General features: G+C 44.4%; 1 protein-coding gene and 1 long non-coding RNA gene across 10 annotated transcripts in view; both read right to left on the bottom strand.

Moving 5' to 3' along the window:
* Nucleotides 1-797: 797 nt before the first annotated feature.
* On the bottom strand, nt 798-5,714 carry LOC122179698. Its single transcript, XR_006178797.1, has 3 exons — nt 5,675-5,714; nt 5,406-5,518; nt 798-818 (listed from the first exon to the last, which is right to left on the bottom strand). It is a non-coding gene; the product is annotated as an uncharacterized LOC122179698 (long non-coding RNA).
* A 3,544-nt stretch (nt 5,715-9,258) lies between these two features.
* Nucleotides 9,259-23,118, bottom strand: part of ADGRL3 (adhesion G protein-coupled receptor L3) — a 488,009-nt gene continuing 474,149 nt past the window's right edge. For 7 of the 9 annotated variants that reach the window (XM_042871027.1, XM_042871026.1, XM_042871028.1 and 4 more), the window contains one exon: nt 12,682-18,710. In XM_042871027.1, the coding sequence (XP_042726961.1) occupies nt 17,911-18,710 (800 nt within the window). In that variant the 3' untranslated portion in view covers nt 12,682-17,910. Of the gene's footprint in view, nt 10,591-12,681; nt 18,711-21,744; nt 21,931-23,118 lie in introns of those variants that run through there. The other 2 variants (XM_042871034.1, XM_042871035.1) reach the window with 2 other exon arrangements.

Genomic DNA, 23,118 nt, shown 5'->3' with positions numbered 1-23,118 from the left:
GAATTAAAAGCAGTGCACTCACAGAAGCAGCGCATTCCAGCAGTTCTTCAGATGCTGCTTGCAGAGATCACTGGACAAGAAACCAAGAAGTGCTGTGACAGGGATTCATCCTGAGTGGATCAAGGTTTTAGATGGATATCCTATACTCACATCTTCACTGCAAGTACAGCTCTAAGTTTTGGGGCTGCAGGTCTCATACGCGCACCAATATTGTGACACAACTTCTGCTGCTCAAGGAAGCTAGGCATCCAAAACATACTTTATTTTTCCAGTCCGTGACCTTCGGAATTAGAAAATAGGCTTTTTTGTTGTTGTTGTTCCCAGACCTGCTCAGAATAATAATTCTGCAGATACCATTCTAAGTACCTGCTTCTGTTGCCATGCCAGTGCGTTATTAAAAATACCCACAGAAATGACTTTTGAAAGTAACTTACCATTTCCCCCTTTTTTTCCTTCAGTCTCTTTTCACTTTGTTTTGGTTGAAAAGCAACAGTAGGAAGCCAGAGGTGGGAGGAAAGACATTTTTGTGACAAGACTGCAGAATATGCAGTAGCTCAGAGAAAAAACACTTCTTGCCACTTGTTTCTATTCAATATATATATATTTTAAAATGCTTTAAAGATAAACAAACATATAGACACTGCCAGAATAATTCACCTTTGTTGTCACTGTTGTTTTTAAGTAATAAAAATTGTCCCAGAATTTCATTTGAGAATCAGTTTGTGCTCTGACAGTACCTCATTTCCTGTGATCTTAAAAACCAAGATCTAAGTGCTCTGCTCTCCAATGGTATTTTTTTGGGCTCTGAATTCCTCCTGCTTAAAGTAATAAGGAAACCAACACATTAAAGGGGCTGAGTATCACAGAAGGTGCACATGTTGTTGTTTGTAAATAACAAAGCCTTACTTAAGGAAGACTTCAATGAAGACTAATCACTTCATTCAGCCTTTCTCTCTCCTACTCCTCTGGCAGTCCCAACATTTCCATGGTATTTTAGGCAGAAAGTTTCCCTAAATGGTGCTTACTTAGTTCAGAGGGGATAAAACTACTTCTGGATCAACATTTGGGGTTGTTACGTGTGGAAATTGAACTGCATCTTCTGTGGCCATTTATCAGACTAAAAGTCAAACTCAGGACCAGCTTAGTTCAAGCTGAGATTATCTCAACAAAAGACTCCAGGTCCCTCTCCATGCTTCAGAAGGCCATTTGAAACGTAACACTACCCTAATGCCTGGGTCCAGAGCCCCCAGGCACAAAAGGGTCCACTTTCACCAATTTCAGTGGGGTTCAGATTAGCAGTCTGAAGAAAGTTGAATTTTTTAAACAAGATTTCCAACACTTGGTAGCTCCTACTGCAACTTAATAGAGGCCTCTGGAGACCCCAGCTGGCTCAGTCACTTATAAGTCATGACACTGAACTTGCTTCTAAAACATGAATTTGGGAGTCTGTGTGTGTATGTATATCTCTGTGTGAACATACACTAAATACTAGACGCAGCTTTAAGGTTAGCAGTGTTTTAAATTCAAGGTGTCCATTTCATGGTGCTTCAGACACAAGAGAATGAGACTTGGCCGCTTTCCACTCAGTGTTTTACACTGTTGTGCCTCTCTTAGTTATAGCAGAGCAATTTCTGGTTTATGGGAGGGAAGCAAAATGCTGGTTTGTCACCTCAGCTGGTATTTTCCTTACTACCCCTAACATGATCTTGCAGAGCAATGAGAAGAAGAGAGTGAACTGCTGAACATTTGGGGAAACAAATACAGCTATGGACTTGCAGTGATGGTACGCATTGGGATCTCATCTCTAGTTCTGATGAGCCCCTCAGGCACCCCCCTTCTCACCAGTCATTGTGACGCAGTGACTTCAACACACCTGCAGCATGGCTGGGGAAGCCCAGCAATGAGGAACCAGATGTTTCTGTATGTATGAGACTGATGGCTGTGAAATCTCTCAGTCTACCTGTCTAATCGCACAGGAACAACAGGAAAGCTTACATATTGCACTCTTGGCATGAGCACTAGGAAACTCAGACCAAAAGAGACATTATTCAACATCGCTCTGTCCCTAAGGCTCATCTTTTACCCCCTCCACCCTCCCAGTGTTAACTATTCAAAAGGAGCCAAGACACATGAACAGGATCTAACTCTTCAAAACAGATGTGCAAACACTCACTAGCAGTGCTAAGTACTTCTCTGAGAGGCTCTTTTAGGTCCTACTTGAACAGTTACAACAGTGGAGGGAGGCAAGGTTAAGGACCAGCAGAGAGCAGCCAGGCCACAACCTGCTACTGGAAAATCAAGTTTTGAGACTGGAACACTCAAAGGTAAAAAACCTCACTCACACTGATCTTGGACACAAACCCTTTCTGCTTTACTTATACAAGCACTGAGAAGTGCTCATTTGAGCACTTTCCCCCCCCCCCCCCCCCCGACATAACAGCAATTTAAGAGCCTCACCACCACATTCGTGTAAGAGTGAAGATGCAGTTTGGTAGAAGATGAATAAGAAAACATGGAGCCCTTGGCTTATCAGTCTGCGTTGTTTCCTCCAATCCCTTCATCCATAATCCATAAGGCAACAATGCACCTCCCTGCATCCATCACCTGCCAGCTCTCACAGCTCCTGCCCAGCCCACCTCATGATCCTGGCACCAGCCTCCCCTTCACAACAGTGGTCTCTTTTGTCACTTGTCAACTAATTAGGCCTTGCAGGCACATTACCAGCACGTACAGGCTGAAAACAATTATAGTTTTAAAACAAAAGAGGTACCAGATGTTGACTGCATCTTATCCAAAGGAATTTTATGGCAGCTTCAGCACAATCCCAACAGAAGAGCATCTGTGAGTCTCCAAACTGAGAGATTTCATTAACTCCTCAGTAATCTTACATTTCCACTGAGGGCTGGATTTTTCTCATTTTCCCCCTAAGTGTGCAGCAGATCTCAGCTGAGCAGAATCACCGCCTGTGCCACATAGCAGCATCTCCTGGCAAACAGGACAATATGAAAAGTGGTGGTGTGTCCCTAGTCCTCAGTACCAGCACATAAGCAAAGGACACTAATGAATTTTAGGTCTGGCAAAGCACTGCATTTCTATGAATTGCACCTACATGCCCCAATTTCTCTTGGATCTTACCTATGCAGTTTCCATTATTTCATAGGCCACAGGAGACCACAAATATTATTTTTTTCAACATTATTGTAGACACAGTCTTTGCTAGTAAAGGAAAGACAACATAGCTGCTGGGATTTGGCATGGTGCTGCTATGCATGCTGTGCTCTATTTCCAAAGAGGAAAAAAAAAAAAAAACAGATGATCTTATGGAGGTGAGTTCCTGGAATGCACTGTACTATCCACTTATGTTGGGATCTACACTGTGAAAAAACCTGGGCTGTGCCCACCCCTTGCCAGGGCCACACCACAGGTGGAGAACAACTGGCACCAAAGGCAATTTTTTTCTCAGCAAATGGCACTGTGGCAGATTCAGGCAGTACCCAGCTGTCTCCTGGAAAAGCTTAGGTATGGTTTGGGGGCTGGCTTTCAGCACCTCATTTCACTTAAAAGATTCTTAAATGCTGCAGGCTCGCCTCCTTTCCTTCTGAAGAGGGGGACAGCAGGGGAGCATCTTGCAGAACCCAAATTGCCTAGCAAAGGAAACACAAAGCAATACTTCCTTTCTTGGTTCCTGGCTCTATACATTCTCTTCTCATTTCTTTTTTTCCTTTAAGTGACCTAGCACTGGACACATTTGCTACATCTTAAAAGATCACAGTTCTTACAACCATTTCTCTTCAGCTCTCAACACGATCTCTCCAGCTGGTAGAATCAGGGTGAGAAGAATTTGAGTTGCTGGTAAATGCACACCTGCTCCCTTGGAGACACTGAGATGTTTAAGGAGCCCTCATACGTATCTTCTTTTACTGACAGTAGAGAATTGAACTTGTGGGACAGGAGAGCAGTGGGCAGAGGTCCAGTAGATTAGCTCCAGTAGCTACTGCTCATCAGGTGAGCCTCTCTATGATAAGTTAATGGAGAGAAAGCAAAGAACTGAAAACTGAGAGCTAAATCCCACTCTCAGCTCAACCCTCCAGATGCTAGTTTTCCTGCTCTTCTCTCAAGTCTACGTGGGAGGTTATCCGATGTCCTCAGCTGAACTCAGGTCCCACTGCATGGACTCCAGCATGGAAGGCCACCATGCTGCAATCCCACTCACACTGTCAGATATATTTTTTGAAGTCCATAAAAAGCCTAAGGACCATCCATTCCCCTCACACCACAGTCTCTGAGGTGGCACGTGGGCTAATGGGGTTTAGCTGTTTAAGAGGACAGGGATGGGCAGTCAGTGCTTCTGTCAGAGGCATTTTAAAAGACACTTGAGTGGTGACAAGTAGCTCACAGTTGTGATACGGTGTGGGGTGCTGCTAGATCTTACACCTCACTCACCTGCAGAAGCAGGCAAGCTGAAAGCTTCACTCTTCAGGGTAAAGCAAGAAAACGCACAGTAAAATTGACAGCAATAGTAATTTTAGTGGAATTGTGCATTACCAGCAGTGTTATTGCATCCACCGCCTTTATTAGGGTGTGTGCACAGTATGCAATAATGTAATTAGATTTCACAATGTGTAATAATTACTTTCATGCAACACAACAACTGCACATTAGGGAAGGAAATTGGTTCCCGTTATGGAGCCAGAACAAACCTTGTGCTATCAGGTGTGTAGTATCAGCCCATCTGTCAGCTGCAGGCCCAGGCTGCGATGAGGATAGCCTGAAGGAAGGATTTCACCCTCTGCAGCTCCAGTGGTGCCTGACCACCTCCTGCCCCACAGCACTGCCACAGCCCTCACCAGACCACAAGGAATGATGGTGCACAGCACCAACAGAGAGCAAATGGTGACTACAAACATATCATGATGCCAGGATAAATCATTTCAGTGCCTCTCCAACAGGGCTCCTTTCAAAGGACACTTGCCCTGCCACCATTGCTAATGAGCACAAGCTGGCCCATTTATTTGCTACTGCACTTTCTGCAGCAAATCACAGCCTTGCTGCAAAGGTACAGAATATGAGAACCACAATTTTATCAGCAAGATTTTTGCTTGCAAACCCATTAATATCTTCACTGAACAGCTTCTTCCCCCACACCTCATCCCTCAACCTTGCTAGGCCAGAGAATTGCTCTTTCACAGGTCTGCTCTTGTTGTTATTCCCTTAGCTTCAGTGAAATATATATGAGATGACTCAGAGTTTGAACTCCCGCTCCATGTTCCTAACACAAAGCTTCCATGTGTCTGGGGACCTCAGACAAGTATTTAATTTTAGATGAGATGTACCAGTGACATCACGCTTTTGATTCCTGTGCTGGGTGCATGCAGCAAGCACATGGAGCAGTGGCTTGGCCTCACCTCATTGAAAAAGCCACCTGGTATTCAGCGTAGGCAGAGCCATAGGCAACACTGGTGCAGATCAACAGGAGCACAGCACAGCACTTAACCCCATGCAGCCACAGTGACATGCTCTGGAGGATAAAAGAGCTCAGAAGGAGGAGGAGTTTTTCCAGGGCCATTTGACACAGCTGCTGCAGCCCCTGGACACAAAGCTCTAATCAGAGCACATCAGCAGGTAGTTCACCTACCCCTACCCCACACTTCACAATGCAAGTAAGGATTTATACCTCTCACACATTGAGGATGTTGCATTGAGCCTCATTACTGGTGACTCTAGAACTCCATAGCAGCAGACATCAGCAAGCATGTCCAGTCTGAAGAGAACACACCACAACTTCATTTTTAGCTTTTCAGCTAAAGAAAGAGATATGCCTTCTTCTGATTTTGAAACATGACTAACTAAAAGCTCAGATGCATGGAGAGAAGCTTGCAAAAAAAATACAGGCTCCTGCAGCACCACTTTTTAGATAAGACCATTTTAGGAACATTACACTGACAAATTTGCAGCCTTTCCTACAATTATATATCTCTCTGCACAGCAGGCATTATCCAGAAAGAACTGGAAGATGTATTAGCATAGATAAACAGAGCACAGGGCAAAAAGTAAAACTGAGTTGCTCAAACAAGAGGCAAACTGCAGAACTTGCACATCAGCAGAGGGGTAACTTACCGAGGGATCCAGCAGATTTCCTTCTTCCTTAAAAGCTGCAGTCACCTGAAGCATCATCCTACAGGATAGTCTGTAGCTCAGCTAAGGGTGGCACATGGTGCCAGCACCATCAGCTTAATTCCTTGGATCTGCACAGAGCATCAATACACCCTGGGCTTGTCCCCAACCTGCTGCTGCTACAAGGTAAGGACAGAGCTACCAACAAGAAAGACACAGAGCTGATGAAAACAGCCTTCAGCAAATACTTCTACCAGGTGGCAAAAGTCATCTTTATACAGAAGAATCCTAGGGCATGCTGGGATTTTTTTTTTTCCTTTTTTTTTTTTTTTTTTTTTTTTTTTTAAAGCCACTGCCAGCTGCATCTCCTAATTGCCTTCAATTGATGACTAACAAACCAGCTGCAAAGCCTTTCACAGCTGCAGTGCTATTGGTACGTTCCACAGCCCCAGGAACAAATCAGGCCCCGTACAAATGAAGATACCAGTGGGTTTCATATTCATTCTAAAGCATAGAAGTCACAAAATCAGTTAATTTCTCACTCCTAATGTTAAAAGGCCAAGAGCTGCCTTCCATACAAACAACTCATGAAGTAACCCTAATGTTTCAGTTTGTACTGATGGATTTTGATCAGTTTTGCATCACTCATGCTTACAGGTTGTCCAAGAATAGCAGTTAAAAACTTAGTTTTATGCTCCCAAAAGTTGTCCACTAGTCCTTGGTGAAATGAGTTTCCTGGAGTTCCTGCTGTGTTTGCCCATTGCTGTATTTTCCAGGCACTTAGAGCCCCTCTGGTTTGCAGACTGCAGAAATGGGGAGGCACAGGGGTCCCATCATTACGGGAGTATAAACTGTGCTGTTTATGGGCAGCATCTGCCGAGTTGAATGCTGCCAAATAAAATGTATTGAAGCTCCTTGTCCATCACCTTTCTGGTATAATAGGTTAGGGAGTCCATGGGCCAACATGTGCTGGGTAATGAAGCAGTGCCTTTAAATACACCTGAGCCTCCCTCTCTTCATTTCTGCATATTGCCACCTGCTGCATTACCCGAAATTAATTGGGTTACTCAGTTCTGGAATTAGGGTCTTCTCACAGAAGAAGTGTGCAGTGAATGCCTCATGCCCTAAGGGCAGCCAAACTGGCAGTGGGGCACCACAGCAATCATAGAATCACGAAGGTTGGAAAAGACCATCAAGACCATCCAGTCCAACTCCACCATGCCTGCTGACCACATCCCTCAGTGCCCATCTCCACGGTTCTTGAACACCTCCAGGGAGGGTGACTGCACCACCTCCCTGGGAAGTCTGTGCCAGTGCCTTATTGCTTTGAGAATTTCTTCCTAATATCCAACCTAAATCTCCTCCGGCACAACTTAAGGCCATTCCTTCTTGTCCTATCAATGTCTCTAAACTGTGGTGCATGATGATGACTTAGGCACACTGCCACTCAGATCTCCTGTACGAGGGTCAAATGGGTTTTATGCAAAGTACTGCAGTTGCTAATTGCAATTACCAGAAAGCAAATACAAGAGAGCGTGTTGATTGCCGTTAAACAAAGGCACTTTGGAAATCTTGGATTTTCACTATAGATGGAAGTCTATAAATTTAAAAATAGACATCATGTTATCGTTTACAATTTCCATTTGCTAACAAATCCTGCTAAACAAAATCAGTGGCTAAGTAAACATTTATACATAAATAAAACAGTGAAGATCTCTTCAGTTACTGAGATGCTGCTGGCTCAGTCTCTTGAGAATAATACAGCAATGAATTCTGTTCTTGTAGTGCATGTCAATCCTACCTTGCCTCCAAGTCTTCGCCACTCATCCATGAACCCATCAACTCATTTTGGTCACAATGGCAATACAGACACATCACTAAAATAAGAGTTTGAAAGAGTTCCCAGGTTAACCCCCCTTGGTGCTCTCCATCCAACAGGAATGCAAAGCTGCAGCACAAGCAGCTTGGATGAGGCATTTTAATAGTAAACACAAGGGTAGCTGTAATGAGCTGGTGTAGATGGTAAAACCAGGTGCACTACTCATTTTAGACGGTACCCAATTCTTTTTCATAATGTACATTTTATTAATGCTCTCCGTGATATTTTTTCATACTGTGTCATCAACAGGAGTACAGTAATTACAATGTATTAAGATTCATTCCATGCCTGAGGAGTAAGGAAGTCCACTGACGTTATGCAAAGCAAGTGAAACGTAAATCACTGTTGACTTGGGGCTGGCTTGAACCAAATCTCTGCCTGGGGAGCAACATGACTTGGGGGTGCTAATGGGATGCACTGGCTTTGTCAATTAAATCTTGGATCCCTCCAGCTGTGGCTGGTTGCATTATCCCATGCCATGGTGGTTCATGTCTGCAGCTGCCAATCTGCATGCCATCAGGGTGGAGGGGCTGGATGGGATTTGTCATTTTTGTTAGAACTTGGGCTGGGCTCTGAGCTGTCACCATCAGTGACAAAGTATCAAAGTGCGCCCATTGGCACTGCTGGCTGTAGAATAACTCCTCTAGACATCACACTGGAAGCTTTGGGTGCAGGAGGACAAAGTTATCTGAGGAGAAAAACTCATAGGAAGGGCTGCAATGAGAAAAAAAGCAACCCAGCTGGTTTCTAGTGATCTGCTAGGAAAAAAAGAAAAAAAAAAACCAACAAAACCAAACGAATAAACAACAACAACAACAAAAAAAAAAACTGAAAAAAAACCCAGGGGATTTCTGCTTTCAATCACAGCCAGCTTTCATCCTATGCAGCACCCCATATTTCCCCAGGCCAGGATTCAACTCTAAACTTTCGGGCTGTAGAATGCATAGGGTCATCTTCTTGTGCTGAAATCTTTCATAGCTCTTGGGAGGTTTTTTTCTTTTCTTCTTAATTTACTGGCTAGTTCCCAGAACCTTTCTGGCACAAAGCAAGGGGTTGCTTTTCCTGATTTTCATAGAATCCTAGAATCATAGAATCATTAAGGTTGGAAAAGACCTCTAGGATCACCAAGTCCAACCACAAGTCCATTCCCATCATGCCCACTGACCACATCCCTCCGTGGTCATCTCCACATCTCCTGAACACCTCCAGGGATGGTGATTCCACCGCTACCCTGGGCAGCCTGTGCCAATATCTCATCACTCTTTCTGAGAAGAAATCTTTCCTATTTTTCTCTCTGGGGAAAAAAAAAAAAAGAAAAAAAAAAAAAAAGTGACAGCCTTTTATGGCTAGAGGAAGTTATTCCGGGTCATTTTTTCAGAAATGCTTTTTTTTTTTCTTTTTTTTTTTTCAGTCTGATAAGCATTTTCCATCTGCTGCATGAATCTCTGCAGTTGGACTCAAGAGTAAATGAGGAAGAAGAAGCCTTTGAGTCGTGCAGGGTGAAGTTGAAACCTCATGGCTCCTCCACTTTTGTCACACTCTTCAAAACCCTGTGCTGAAGCACAGCCCTGCTTGCTGACTGGCACTGCAGGACTGAGCTGAAGAACTGGCCCAATGCCATTCACGATCTGGTGTATTTTTTTCTTTCTTTTTTTTTTTTTTTTTTTTTTTTTCCTCCTTAATTAACGTTAAAAGACTCATGGGAACCACACCAACACAGCTTGTATCCCTCATGATGATGTTGCCCATCCCACCCACACCTGCACCAAGGTACCCAAGCCCTCAGTGGGTATAGCTCCATGGGGAGAACAAAGGCCAGAAAGTCCTCCCTGTTGGTAGGAGCGAAGGAGAAACTCCTACTGAGTCCTCTGCCCTCATCCTCTGGCTGCTTCCCATGCTGCCACAGTATGGCTGGGCTGCAGGACTCTTGCCAGGCTCTCCAGTCCATCTATCCCCAGCTGAGCTGAGGGAGAATCATGATCCGCGAGAAACTAAGGCTTATTTTTACAAAAAATATCTCTATTTACACATGACAATAAAATCCAAGCGACATTCCCCAGAAGCCTTTGCTAGGTACGTGTGCTGGTCGATCCCTATTTACAAGTGATGGCAATTCACCTTCTTCTGGCACCAAGGTCATTTCTTTGTATATTTTTTCCTTCCCTCTTTGACTCCCTGTATTTACAGCAGGGATCTGGTTGCAGTGGAGTGGGGTCCAGGAATTGAGGCAAGCACGCTCATGTCTGTGTTTTCCAGTCAAGAAGCCAACATTAGGAGCAGACAGAATTGCAAAATATTTTTTTTTTTTTGCCAGTTCTGCTCATCTTAAAAAAAGCAACAAACCAGCCAAGCAAGAAGGTATGGTCCTCAGTGCAGCAGAAAGCCTAGCCAGGCTGGTTTCTCCGTGAGGATGAGAGGGTTTGCTGAGGATTCTCTCGAGGCTGGTGGCTGGGCCTCTCCTGTTGGGCCCTCCCGTGGCAGGATGGGCAAATCGAGGCAGTGAGGAGCCAGGGTGGTGTGGTACAGATGCTAGATGACGCTGTCTTCCATGGTGACCCTCCTGAAGACTGGCTCCTGCTTGGGCATCCGGCCACTCTCTGTGGAGAACAAGGGGAGAGAGGTAAAGCCCAGAGCAAAGCCTCACAGCCAGCCAGGGTGCAAGCCAGGTGGTAACCTCTGTGGTCACAGAATCATAGAATAGTTTGGGTTGGAAGGGACCACAAAGATCACCTGGTTCCAGGCTCCGTGCCGTGGGCTGGTTGCATCACCACCAGATCAGGCTGCCCAAGCCCCATCCAAAGTGGCCTTGAGCGCCTCCAAGGATAGGGCATCCACAGCCTGTCTGGGCAGCTGTGCCAATGCCTCACTGCCCTCTCAGTGAAAAATGCATGCTGCTTTTAGGAGCATCTGAAACCAACCAAAGGGTCTGGAGGATCAGCTGTGCCCAGGTGCAAGTTGCTCCCATGGTGAGCACAGCTCCAGAGCCACAGCTCTGAACTTGTACAAAGCTATGGGGCTTGCTGGACCAAATGGCAATTTTAAGGGTTCCCCACTTTTCAATCAATAGGAATCACTGCAGAGTAAACAGATTTGTTTTGATATCAGACATTATCTGAAGGGCACTTCACAGGCTGTCTCTGAGAGCTCTACCGTACAGCTGTCTCTGCAATAATTGCAGCTCCAGGAGGAAAATGCCTGCTTGCAGGGGCACGGGTCAGGAAGGCAGCCACATGCTGCTTGAGGTGAAGCGGACACGTGCAAGAACACTTGGAATGATTCAGGTAACAGACTCCCTTAATGCCCAGGGAGAGTCTAAGGTAGGCCAGACATACTCTGGAAGAGAATTACAGCCTATTTTTTAGGATAAATCACTCCATATCCTGTCCATCCAACGGCCAGCAAATCCCTGCTGCAGCAAAACTCATACAGAAAGTGCTACCAGGAAAGTGCCGGGGGTAGAAACAGAAACTATTCACTATTCACTATCCCTCAGCTTGTCTATTTTTGCTGCTCCTTGAAAAGGACAAAATTTCTTCCTTTCCTTGTAGCTCATCACTTTGTTCCAGGCAGTGGGTTGCACTTTCTCCTTTCATTTCTACGTTGCTTTGTATCATAAACAGCTAAAAATGCTTGGGTGTATACTGTACTCTGGGGGAAAGAATCCAAAATCCCACCTATTGGATATGAAGCACTCTTTAACACCATACTATCCTTTCACCTGCATGTATGAATGACAGCAATCAGGAATCTGCCAAAATGGAGGCTGTGGGAAGGCAGAGCCCAGGTGCGTGCAGGACTGGGAAGGCACAGCATCAATGTACTACATCATTTATCTATCATGGAGAGCCTTGCTAACAGGACTGCCAAGCTTGAAAAACATACAGCCCTTCCTTTCCAGACAGAAAACTAGAGGGAAAGCTCCTTTTAACCTCCATAAACTTGGCCCAGCTAATGAAGTTGTTGACCCTTCATCCCCCAAAACCCATTTATTAGTGGAGGTTAACAGAGACTCGTGTCTGCTGAAAGGCAAAGCCTTTGCTGCGACTAGGGCACAAAGCCTCTAAAGCACAGGCTTTTTGCATTGAGCTTTCCTGCCATAGGGACCTAAATTCTGCACGAGATGCCTTGGGGGGAGGTGGGACAAGACAGTATGAAAACAGCTTTATTATAACCATAATGTACCCATGGAGCATCAAGCTGCTGGAAATAACCTTTCTGAACTCGTAACAGTACATACACTTGGCTGCAAGCAGCAATGGAAGATACTGGGTTATCTGTATGTGTTCAGAGCAACGCAGCACTGCTTTTCTGCACCAGAACTCTATGTTTAATGTGCTGTCCTGCCAGCGTGAGTGAGCTATGCACGGCATCGAGGGAAGCCATAAATATTCAATGCTTTAAGACCAAAAAGAAAGAAAAAAGTAAAAGACAGCTGTAGGCTCTCACTATATTCATTCTTGTCACCAGGACGCAACAATTTGATCATTAAACAAAAGTGGATGCTTCTTCTCTTTGGGCATAAGATTACTTTTATGGGACAAGGGATTCAGGCCTCATCCATAAAGTGGCCATGCACACCAGCTGGGAGGCCATGCAGCTCTGCTCCTGCATTTCAGCTGTTGCTTTGGGTTTAAGCAGCACTGTCAAAAAGCAAGCGTTTGCTTCCAGCACATAATAACTGCTCTGGGTTTACCAATATATATATATTTTATTATCGAGGTTTTAGTTTGGGTTTTTACATGTGTACAGAGTATTTAAGGAGTAGAAACATAAGAAAAAAAGTGAGGGAGGGGGGGAAATCAAAAAGACAGCAAATAGTTAGGAAGCTGAGTTGTTTTGTTGGCATTGTGCTGGAGGAGACTATCACCATCTGGAGTACCAAATACAACAAACAGTAACCACCTGTTAAGAGCTATTCTGGTGTAGAAGGGGAAGATTTCCAAGTTCTGGCTATGCTGAATAGTCTCAGTATTTCAGCGTTAATCAGACCATCTCCCCTGAACTGGGAAAACATGCTACCAGCTGTATGACCCCACACATCCCCAAGACATGCTGACCCACTGAGTGCTCATACAGCCCTGGCTCAACGCCCAGCAGCAAAAACTGACTGCAAAAACGCCATCCTGGGCCCACAGCCCCACTTGCTTTTGCTTTTATCCCAGTGAGCTCAGGATGCTCACTGACAATGTGGCTGCTGCCTTCTCTGGGAGCATTAATCACTGATTTTATCTGTTTCCAGCTTTGTGCTGCAGGATGTTCTCAGCTCTGTTACCAGAGAACCTGTGCCGACACGATGCTTAGAGAATGTTCATGAGCTCAGACTATTTAAACCCTAAAATATTCATTGAACAAAATTTGCATAGAGTCTAGCTGAATGCTAGCAGGTAGCTAAAAATAAAGATCTTTTCAAACAGAGGGAGAAAATCAGAGTGAGACAGATGACCAAGACACTGCGCTTAGGCTCTCCTGAGACAGCTTTTAATAAGACGAGCTATGCTTTCATTCCTGTTGTGCAGGCCAGTCTGCAGGGTATTATATTCTTTATGAACTGTCAAGATCAAGAGTGTGTGAGGGCAACAGGGACACGGGCAGGGACACAAGGACCATCATCACTCAGATTTCAGGGAATTAAATGCAATCACTACGAGGAAAAGAGTAGCACCATAGTAAGCAATATGTGGTATTTACGAAGCTGTAATGAACATCCTAAACTTCTAGCCTACATAGTCTTGTAGTCTTTCTTGTCATGTCTTGTCTCTCTTTCAGAAGCTTTGGGGAGATCTTTACAGTCTCATGCAGCTTCTCCCTTATGGCTTTTGCAGAAAATGAGCAGTACTGTCCTTCGGAGCCTAAGTGTCCTTAAGCAGTAGGAAACTTAGTGGTAGCCCAGCAAACTGGTGCATCATCCAGTAGCTATGGGCAATCTGGCATCTGATATGAGATTACACGAAGAAAGCAACCTTGCTTATGTGCAGGTTAGAAGGAGCATGGGAAAAAGAGATTTGCTACTTGCAAAATGTCCCAGGATGACGGGACATGGCATGCAATGCTCAGTCTTGTACTTCTCTGTTCCCCCTTCCAACATGCAAGCAACACTTTTAGAAGAAAGGATGACTCAAGCTATGCACTGTCATTGCAAATTCTCACTCCATACTTGCCCAGCAACCAACATGTCCTTAAAGTAGTCCCATGTTTCCAACAGGGAAGGTCTGTAAATAAGATCAATTGTTCTGCAGGACCAAGCATTGCTTTTTTCCTCTACTCTGTTTTCCATGGAAAGTTGGATGCTTACTGCAGTCAAATGATGAAGCTTTAATATTCTATCTCTAAAGATATATATTTTTTTCTTCTCCCTTTCTTTCTTTTAACAAATCTCTAAAAAAAAAGATCCCTCTGATACAGGGCTGTTTATCCACTTCAAACAAAGTTGTGTGCCCCAATCATAGGTATGGATTTAATACCATAATTGTTACTGCCTCTTCATCAAGCCATCATTTGTACCACACGCTATTCTCTTGCATCCCCCTGCCTTTGCTCAGCATTAAGAAATGCCTCAGTGGTTCTGCAGTTCTACCTCCCACTCCGACAGCATTTTAGGCTTCAAGGGCTTTAGCTGAGTTTCACGTGCTGCAATCTGCACAAAAGACACCGCTGTGTTGTCAGTCACATAACACATCTACTGAGTTATTTATCAACAAGCAGAAATCCTCACCATGCCAATAATCAACTATCTGATATGATAAACTGTTTCAAAGACGATAAAATGAAAAAAATTACCTCCATCTTGCTCCCTCCTTCCCCAAACCAAATGATAGTCTTAAAACATATTTAGCTTGATGTAATTAATGATATCTATTTCCCCTCTGTTTTGTGATTCAGCTGTTTCCAAATCTGTAAGAAGCACCAACAGTGAACCCTGTGGTGCCAGCTCAGTCTGGGGACGGAAATAATCAGCTTGAAAATAAACAGTGTTTTTTTGCAATCAAAGTGCTAATAGACATGGTAACTGGAGGACAGTAGCTCTTGCGAGAAGGGATGGAGAAGGGGGAAAAAGCCTGTTTCTTGCTGAATCAGAAATACGTGGGAAGGGGCCAGGTGAGAATGGCCATTTAGATTGAAGAAAGCCAAAGATATTTAGTATCATACAGTCATCTCATACCAAATCCACTACTGGTTTGTTCTTGCAGTTTCAGGCACACTGCACTGATCACCTGCCTCCCATTTTATCATAGCAATACTGGCTAGAGTGGATCTCACCCTTTGCAGGAGTTTAATCCCACCAAATCCTTGGAAAATCACTTTTTGGAGACTAATATGGTAGAAGAGCTTTAACTTTCTCCAAAACAGAGATACTTCAAGGCCTCACAGTCTCAATTGGACTGTGGCAAAAATTGGTTTGGTGATGGGATCTGAACAGTTGCGTGCATGAATCTACCACTTGCCTCCCAGCTCAGTCCCTGCTGGCACAGAAAATAAAACCACACAAGGAGGCAGCGAGTTAGAAGCCAGTGGGGCAGCACTATCAAGAGCAAGGGCACAGCTGGTGGCTGTTTGGCTGTAATTCCCAAACTCCTGGTGGGAAAGGCCAAAATCTAGACCTGGCAGGAGGCACAGCCTGGTCAGAAATGAGATTTCCTTCCCAAGGCATTTTGGCCTGAGCTGTTGGCTGCAGCAACACCTGCACTGAACTGTTGGCTCAGGACAGCCATTGCAGAGACTCAGTTGCTCTGGAGGGACCTGAAGAGGGGCTGGGCCGCTGGGAAGTACAGTGGGGTTTCTAGCACAGTGTTGCCTGGGCTGGCAATTGAGCTTTTGGCAAAGGAGAGCTCTGCATACACCTGGAGCAAGAAAATAAAAAGACAGCAAACAACAACTGAGGCCTAATGGGAACTTGTTTTACTCTTTGACATGCTACCAGTGGTATTTATCTCAGAAGAATCAAACTTAAAAAATAAAAAATAATTAAAAAATCATTACAATGATTAAAAAGACACACGAAATACTATGCTCAAATCATCTGCATGTCATTGTCTGGTTTATACAGTAGGCACAAAGCAGACCTAGGATAACCTGCAAGAAACGTGGGCCAGCTTTGTTCTCAGCCAGATACAAGTGCTGCTAGCCTGATACTTCTACTTAGCTGTAGCTGGGTAATGTTTGTGCTTAAATTGCTCAGCCAGGCCTCCTCTCTTTGGCATTGCTCACCCATGCCCTAAAGGAGTTGGAAACTCATACTGAAGACAGAAATGGAGAAAGGAACAATAGAGAAGAGCGATTAATTGTACAGTACATACATACAGTGTCTTCTAAATTGTGATCAGTTGTTTATTGGTTGGCAAACAAGCTTCACTTTTACAACAAATATTAGTAATGAGGTCATTCAACTGCTGAGACCATACAAAATGATCATAAATTAAAAATAAAAATAAAAATAAAAGAAAAAAGAAAAAAAGAAGAAATTATACTCCGTGCTGCTAATTTACTTCTGGAAAGCCTATGTTACTTGAAATCATGTCAAATAAATAAATTTCCTGTTAAGCAAAAGAATGAACAGAAGACTTTTTTTTTTTTTCTTTAAAAATCACTGCAAAAGTACTTTTTAGATCACTACGCATCAATCAAATTTCTTCTTAACCACTGCATTACAAGTGCCTAAACGGGGACCGGACGGGGCCGTGAAGGCCCTTAGCTCCTATGGGGAAATCACCGTCTCATGCAGAAGCCCCACTACGACTACAAAAACCTCTTGGCTTCTAGATGCGAACCTACGGCCTGGGTGAGGGGCTGCTTGCCAAAGATGCTTCACAGGATTCTTGTTACGATTGGTTGTGCACTGTAAACATAAAGTTTGCCCTGCTCTATTCTGCAAAAAGTCTGCCGGCCATATGGCGGCTTGAGAAAGATACACGATGAGGAAAGAAAAGACTCTCTTGGTTGGAAAGAAACTGCCATCGCGTTTCTAAAAATGGTCCTTAGAAAGTGGTGTTTGTTTTTCTGCCCAGTGAGACTTTTTACCAGGATGGGAGGGATGGAGGGGAGAGGCAAAAGGAAAGAAAAGAAAAACAGGAGTTATGAAAAACCTTGCTCCTACTGGTAGACAAACTTACAAGACCAGCACAACAGAAAAAGTTCTTATTTTTTTTCCACTACATTAACAGGGACGCAAGTTCTGGAGGAACAGAAAGCAGACTATATGTGCAATGCTAGTATCTGTACATTACATAGAAATTGTTTGATTCTCTTTTTCTGCCATTAGTTTTGATCGTCAGTTAATACAGCAAAACATAAAATATGCCTTTAGCATATAATTCTAGGATTCCCTTCCGTATCATTAATTTTTGTTTCGGTTGCTCCCACAGCGAAGGGCGCTGCGATCAAACCGAGTTGTGAGCGACCAAACCCCGCTGCAAGATCCGGATTTATAACAGACAGTTTGCTAGCTTGTTTGTTTTGTGCAGCACTCCCACCTAGATGCGTCATCGCTACTAGTTTCAAATGCACATTTTTGGCCTTTTTTTTTTTTTTCTTTGCATTTTTTTTTTTCTTTCTTAAATCAGGTCCTCAGTATTAAGAGCAACACAGCATCAAGGATCGTTTAAACAAATACAGCATAACTTGAGAAGGCCACGAAGTGTGCCGTTATCTGTCCTATCTCTTTCATTAACATAATGAAGTCTGTCTGAAGGGAGGGAGGATGGGGAGGAACTGGGGGGAGGGAGGGGGGCAGCAGTTCCTGTTCTCTCCGGGCTGGCCTAAAAATTCCAGTAAAAAAAGTCTGAGAGTTTCATTTCGCTTAGAACAGCATGAAGATTTAGGAGTACACACAATATTACCACTGCTTGTATTAACTCAGAACAGTAAACCGAGCGTTACGGAGGGGCTGTGGGTGTCCATTTGCTTCATTTTTGCTTAACCTTCTATAGACTAGTGACCAAATGAGCGGGTCCTTTCGCACTGCCGTCCGGGGAGGTTCCCTCTTTGTTCGGCGGGACTATAAAGCCGTCGCTGCTGCCTCGGCCTAGCTGGTAGTACGTGTGTAGCTGATGGACGTGGTTCCTGGAGCCGAGGTTGGGCATGCTCTTGTAGTAAACATCATCCGCGTCACCGCTTTTTGCCGGCGGGGGGTCGGTCTGGGTGCTGGCGGCAACGCTTTCTGCCACAGGCATGCCGGCCAGCGTGGGCATACTGGTGTACAGAGAATCCCTGTTGGGCGACTGGAGGTCGTCTGTGTGCTCGTTGGTCAGCAAGGGGAAAAAGCTCTCGCTGTTGTCCTGTGGGATGCGCCGCCGGCTGTAGAGATGGGGCTGGGGACCGTCAGCCGAGTACACACGGGGGGGCAGCAGCGGGGCGTCTGACTCCTCGTGGATAAGCTCCAGGCCCAGGCTCTCCTCGTGGGTGAAGGAGGTGGCGTCGTCCAGCACGATGGCGTCGTCCTCGCTCCCGCCGCCCACGCTGTTGACGAGTTTGTTCATCAGGTTTCGGCTCTGCTCGCTGGAGCGCTCGTGGTTGTTCAGGTAGGAGGGGATGTAGTTGGAGGTGAGTTCCTTCAGGATCTTCTTCTCGAGGGCGTTCTCAGTGTGGTTGTACCCGCGGTCGAGGATTTGCACGCAGTTGCTGAGGTACTCGCCGCTGGCGATGCTGTAGCTGTTGCCGTGATTACCATTCAGTGGTAGAGTATCCGTGACACTTGTATCCCTGGCATTGTTCAGAAGCCCCTCTGAAAAACATTACACAAGAGAGGGTGACTTGTACAAACAGGACACTCACGCGGGACGTGCACACTCACACCCTTCCTAGGCTGCCACAGGGCCGGGGAAAAGCGAGCGGCATGCCGTCTCACACTAGGGAGACTGCTTCATCCCAGGTGTGAGGGTGCAGCTCCACTTCGCTGCCTTAAGGCCTCGCCGCTGATTTAGGGACTCGCTGCTGGAAAATGGAGGGCAATAGCTAGCAGGAGGGAATAACCTCTCCCTGCCAATATTTCCTCTCGCTGTTGTGCACTGCTGCTTCCAGAGGGTCTGGGATTTGCTCTGCATGTTCCCTGGGAGCTGAGCGATACATGAGCCTTAACTGGGCCAAAGTGCCCTTGCTGCAAGGCTTTGGCAATTCACCCCAGCTGAGGAGAAGTATTTGCTGTGCAGGTTAATCATCAGCTGAACTTCACTTGGGACTGTATCCTTACTAGCTTTGGAGGGGGGAAATAAATCTGCACTCCCTATCAGAGGAAAGGCATGAGTGCTCTGCTAAAGGCAAGATTCGTGATTAGCTCATGCAGCCAGCACAGGGCCACAAAGTGCTCCTGTCCAAAGCATTTTTGGAAGAAGACTAAGTATCCTACCGCTCATGGCACAAGGGCACAGCCAAAATGATTTACTTGATCTTGGTCAGGTGGGAGTTTCCTAATGCAATTGGTACAGGGGACAGCTGTAACAGGGTCTTGCACAACCTTTAAAAATACTTTCCATCTCCCTTTCCAAGTGAAAGCAGAGATGGAAGGTAGAGCAAGTACCATCACTGCCACAGTATGGCAGACACGGTGGGACACACACTCGGGTTGTTGGGACATTCCTGAGCCTTTCCTGCCAACCTTCTTCACTGCCTGCTGTATTTGAACAGGCAGCCCAGGGAAATATATATGCCTGGCTTGCACAAAGAATGCACAGACAGCTGCATAAATGAGACCTCCGAATTTCAGCAATGAACTGTCCTGCTTGCTACTGTACCACTGACTGCTGTCTCATTTTTACGGGCCTGTCAACACAGCCAGCACAAGGCTGGGGCTTGATGCCATCCTTACTGACTCTATGGGTTATGGTGGAGGAGGTAGGCAAGGGAGAAGTAACCCAGGCCACAGGCAGGTTAAGCTGTCACACACTGTTTTTTGTTTTTGTTTTGTTTTGTTTTGTTTTTTTATCATGGCCAGCAAAGACAGACATGGGAAAGCACAAAATCCCATATCGACCTTTCAGCTAAGGGCTACGGGTGTTGCCGAAAAATCATAAGCAACTCCCAGCAAGCAGCAGTGGATTAGAGGAACCATTAGCCGACAATTTAACAGTTGCTCTTACCATGCTTGGTACATGGCATGTGTACCTTTTGAAAATACAGGATTCGGTCTATATCTGCGATGTCGTAGTTGTTTGCATGACAACAGCTGGAAAGTGCTAGTGCAGGCTTTTTTCTGTCTTTTGAGTAAAATGCCCAAATGTATCTGTCGTCTTTTAGGTTTCTAAAGCTTGGAAGGTGATGCCGTATCCTGGGTTTCCAAACAAACAAGGGGGCTATGCAAAAAGTCAACTAGCTATCACAGACATAGAGCAAAGCCGCTTATTTTCATGTTGGAAGCTCTCCAAATGAGCCACGATGTTTGGGAAGAAATGGGAAGTGAGCATTTCAGGGGGAGGATCGTTTGCAATGGGTGACGGACACGACAGCATCGGTCTGATAGCTGAGTGCCGTATGCATTTAGGCACCAAGCAATGCTTCTGCTGCCAATGCATAGAGCCAGAGGCTGGGAGGGTTCAGAGGGAATTAAATGAAGGCATCACATGTGAAAACAGAGTGAGGTCTGCAATGAAACGAGCCGTATAAAAATACCATGACCTCGCAAATCAAAAGGTGAAGTTTAAAAGAATTGCACGCACAGCTAAATGAGAAACTAGTTTGGGTAAATGATATCACAAAAATGGGAAATAAAAAAGGAAAGCATCATCTAATCTTCACTATATATATATGTACACACACACATATATATATACACACACACATACGCACGCATACACAGATATATACATATGTATATTCATATGCTTTAGATTCTTTTGATTTCAAAACTGTGAGATGAATTTCCTTTATTAACTACATCATCTATATGTGATGCAATAAAAGTGAACTAAAAAAAATTACATTTGATATGCAATGTTTAGCTTTACTCCCATACTTGTCTCTCTGTAGGGCTCTAAACGACAGCATGAAGAAAAGGAAAGAAAAAACAACAAGTAAGCTTACAGCGACAGTAGGAGAAACATGAGTAAAAAGCAAATTGATGATGTGCAGAAAAGAGAGTTAACGGAAATAATTTTCACTGCCCAGAGTACATGAATTTGTTACATGGTTTATTTCAGGTTAAAAATATTGACATTTTAGACAGAAAAGTATTTTACCCGCAATATCAATGCACTACAGTTTTATTGAAAATATAATCACATTTAAAACTTTATCCAATGCCATTATAAATGTTCAGCGTGCAATACATCAAGAAATAATCCCTGGAAATGTTAAGAGAAGTCTAAAGCTGGCAATGGTCATGCTTGAAAAGACAGGCACTGTCAATGTCATTTCCAGAGTCTTAAAATGAATGGCTTTACTTACTGTTAGTTCTAATAACCCCTGGCAGTTGAAACTGAAATCCATTTCCTTGCTAAACTGTTTTGCTGTCCATCCTTTGCAACAGCGCTTTGCAAGAGTATGACTTAGCTCATCATGGGGCTGTTGGCATTTAAAAAACTTTTGCAAGGAAGCGTTTCCTTTCTGTTCTTTTTATAACCAAACACATGGAAAATTACATGGAATTTGCAAGCAAATGTGAGAGAAATAGTAGTTCGAATAATGGCATCTCTAAATGAAGCTGTTGAGAAGGAAGAGTTAAAAAAAAAAGCAGAGCCAGAGATGAAGATGAAGAGCCATTGTTAAGTGTCAGCTTCTCACTTTGCATTGGTCTGCGGGACACTGTGATTTAAGCAGAGCTTGTTACGTGATTTCCTTCTTCTCTTAAACTTATCAATCACAAAAGCAGTTAGGCCATTTTGACACGCTTATGTATCCAAGAGACTGAGTGAGTACATATCCATCAGATGCAAAGGGTAGTGAGTGCTTCGCATGTGCCGCGGGGTGCCAGGCTCCTCACCTACCATCCCCTCCTCCTTTTACACTCTGTCCTGTGAAGGAATTGGTTTTGTCACTAGTACATGGCCTCTGGCCTGTTGGGTTCTCATTCCCAGCTTCTTTGCAATGCTTTTTAGGGCTCCCAGCCCCTGCTGAGACAGGGCAGCTTCAGCTTGAACAGAGAAGGTATTTTAAAGCACAGAACTGGAGAGGAGGAAGGGGAGACCACCCCAGACTCCACATTTGTCGTCTTTATAGAGTCCTGTCTCTGTCAACGGCCAACAACAGATGTGGCAGATGAAGGTGCAAGAAAATCATGTGGAATGAGTTAGTAGGGCAATGTTAGCTAGCATGCCTTCCCTGCACTCCAATCCCAGCCCTTGTAGATGGTGACAGCATCTACTTTTACAATGTGTTATCATTACTTTAGCCAGGTTGCTGGTGCAGCGCCCTTAAAGCGCAGAGAATCCAAATGGGTTTTGCTAAGTTTCCTTTCCACTGCTGGTTCTCCTAATACGCACACTTTGTAATGGAATGCTTTGTCCTAAGATAATAGCCAGTTTGAAAAGCAAAAATTATACCACTTTCTTTGATCATTAATTAACTTGCAGCCTCCTGAACATAATGGGTCGCATTCTGCTGCCTCTGAAGTCAAAGGCAAAGCTCCAGTGGCTCAAGTGGGATCAGTAATGGTCACACTTTCTTTAATATACTAGGGATGTAGGCTGGGCAACTTTCTCTGTCATCCATCTGGCTGTGTTGCACCGAATAGCATGTTCAAATCAGTAACACTATTTGTGGAATAATGTACTGTTAACTCAGGTAATTGTATCAGAATCCAGTCTCATAAACTAGAAGAACATAAGATTATTAAAATGCATGTAAAACCTTTTGTCACGTTTCCGCTCAAATCACTTTTGTCCATTTGAGGCCCCCAGACCTGAACCTCAGGACTTGCCTTAAGTTAGATACTGACCCAGCATTACCTGCTGCCACTTGACTTAAAAGTCCCTCAAATCTCAATATTATCATGCAAGAAGACATACAGAATATGAAAGCTTGTTTTGACATTTGTGATACACTAAAGATCTTAAAATTCAGAGCATTTCATGCTTAACAGTAGCCCCTTTTTAGAAGACATTAGTGGAAGCAAATTTATTGCACAATGTTAGCATAGCTTAAGAAATTTATGAACAACAGAAAGCTCAAACACATGTGCTTCCTTGTGGACTGAATGAAAA

This window comes from Lagopus leucura, unplaced genomic scaffold (genome assembly GCF_019238085.1).
Source record: "Lagopus leucura isolate 7727_CA_CO unplaced genomic scaffold, USGS_WTPT01 Super-Scaffold_100004, whole genome shotgun sequence".
Classification (NCBI taxonomy): Eukaryota; Metazoa; Chordata; class Aves; order Galliformes; family Phasianidae; genus Lagopus; species Lagopus leucura.
This window is presented reverse-complemented; position numbering and strand designations above follow the sequence as displayed.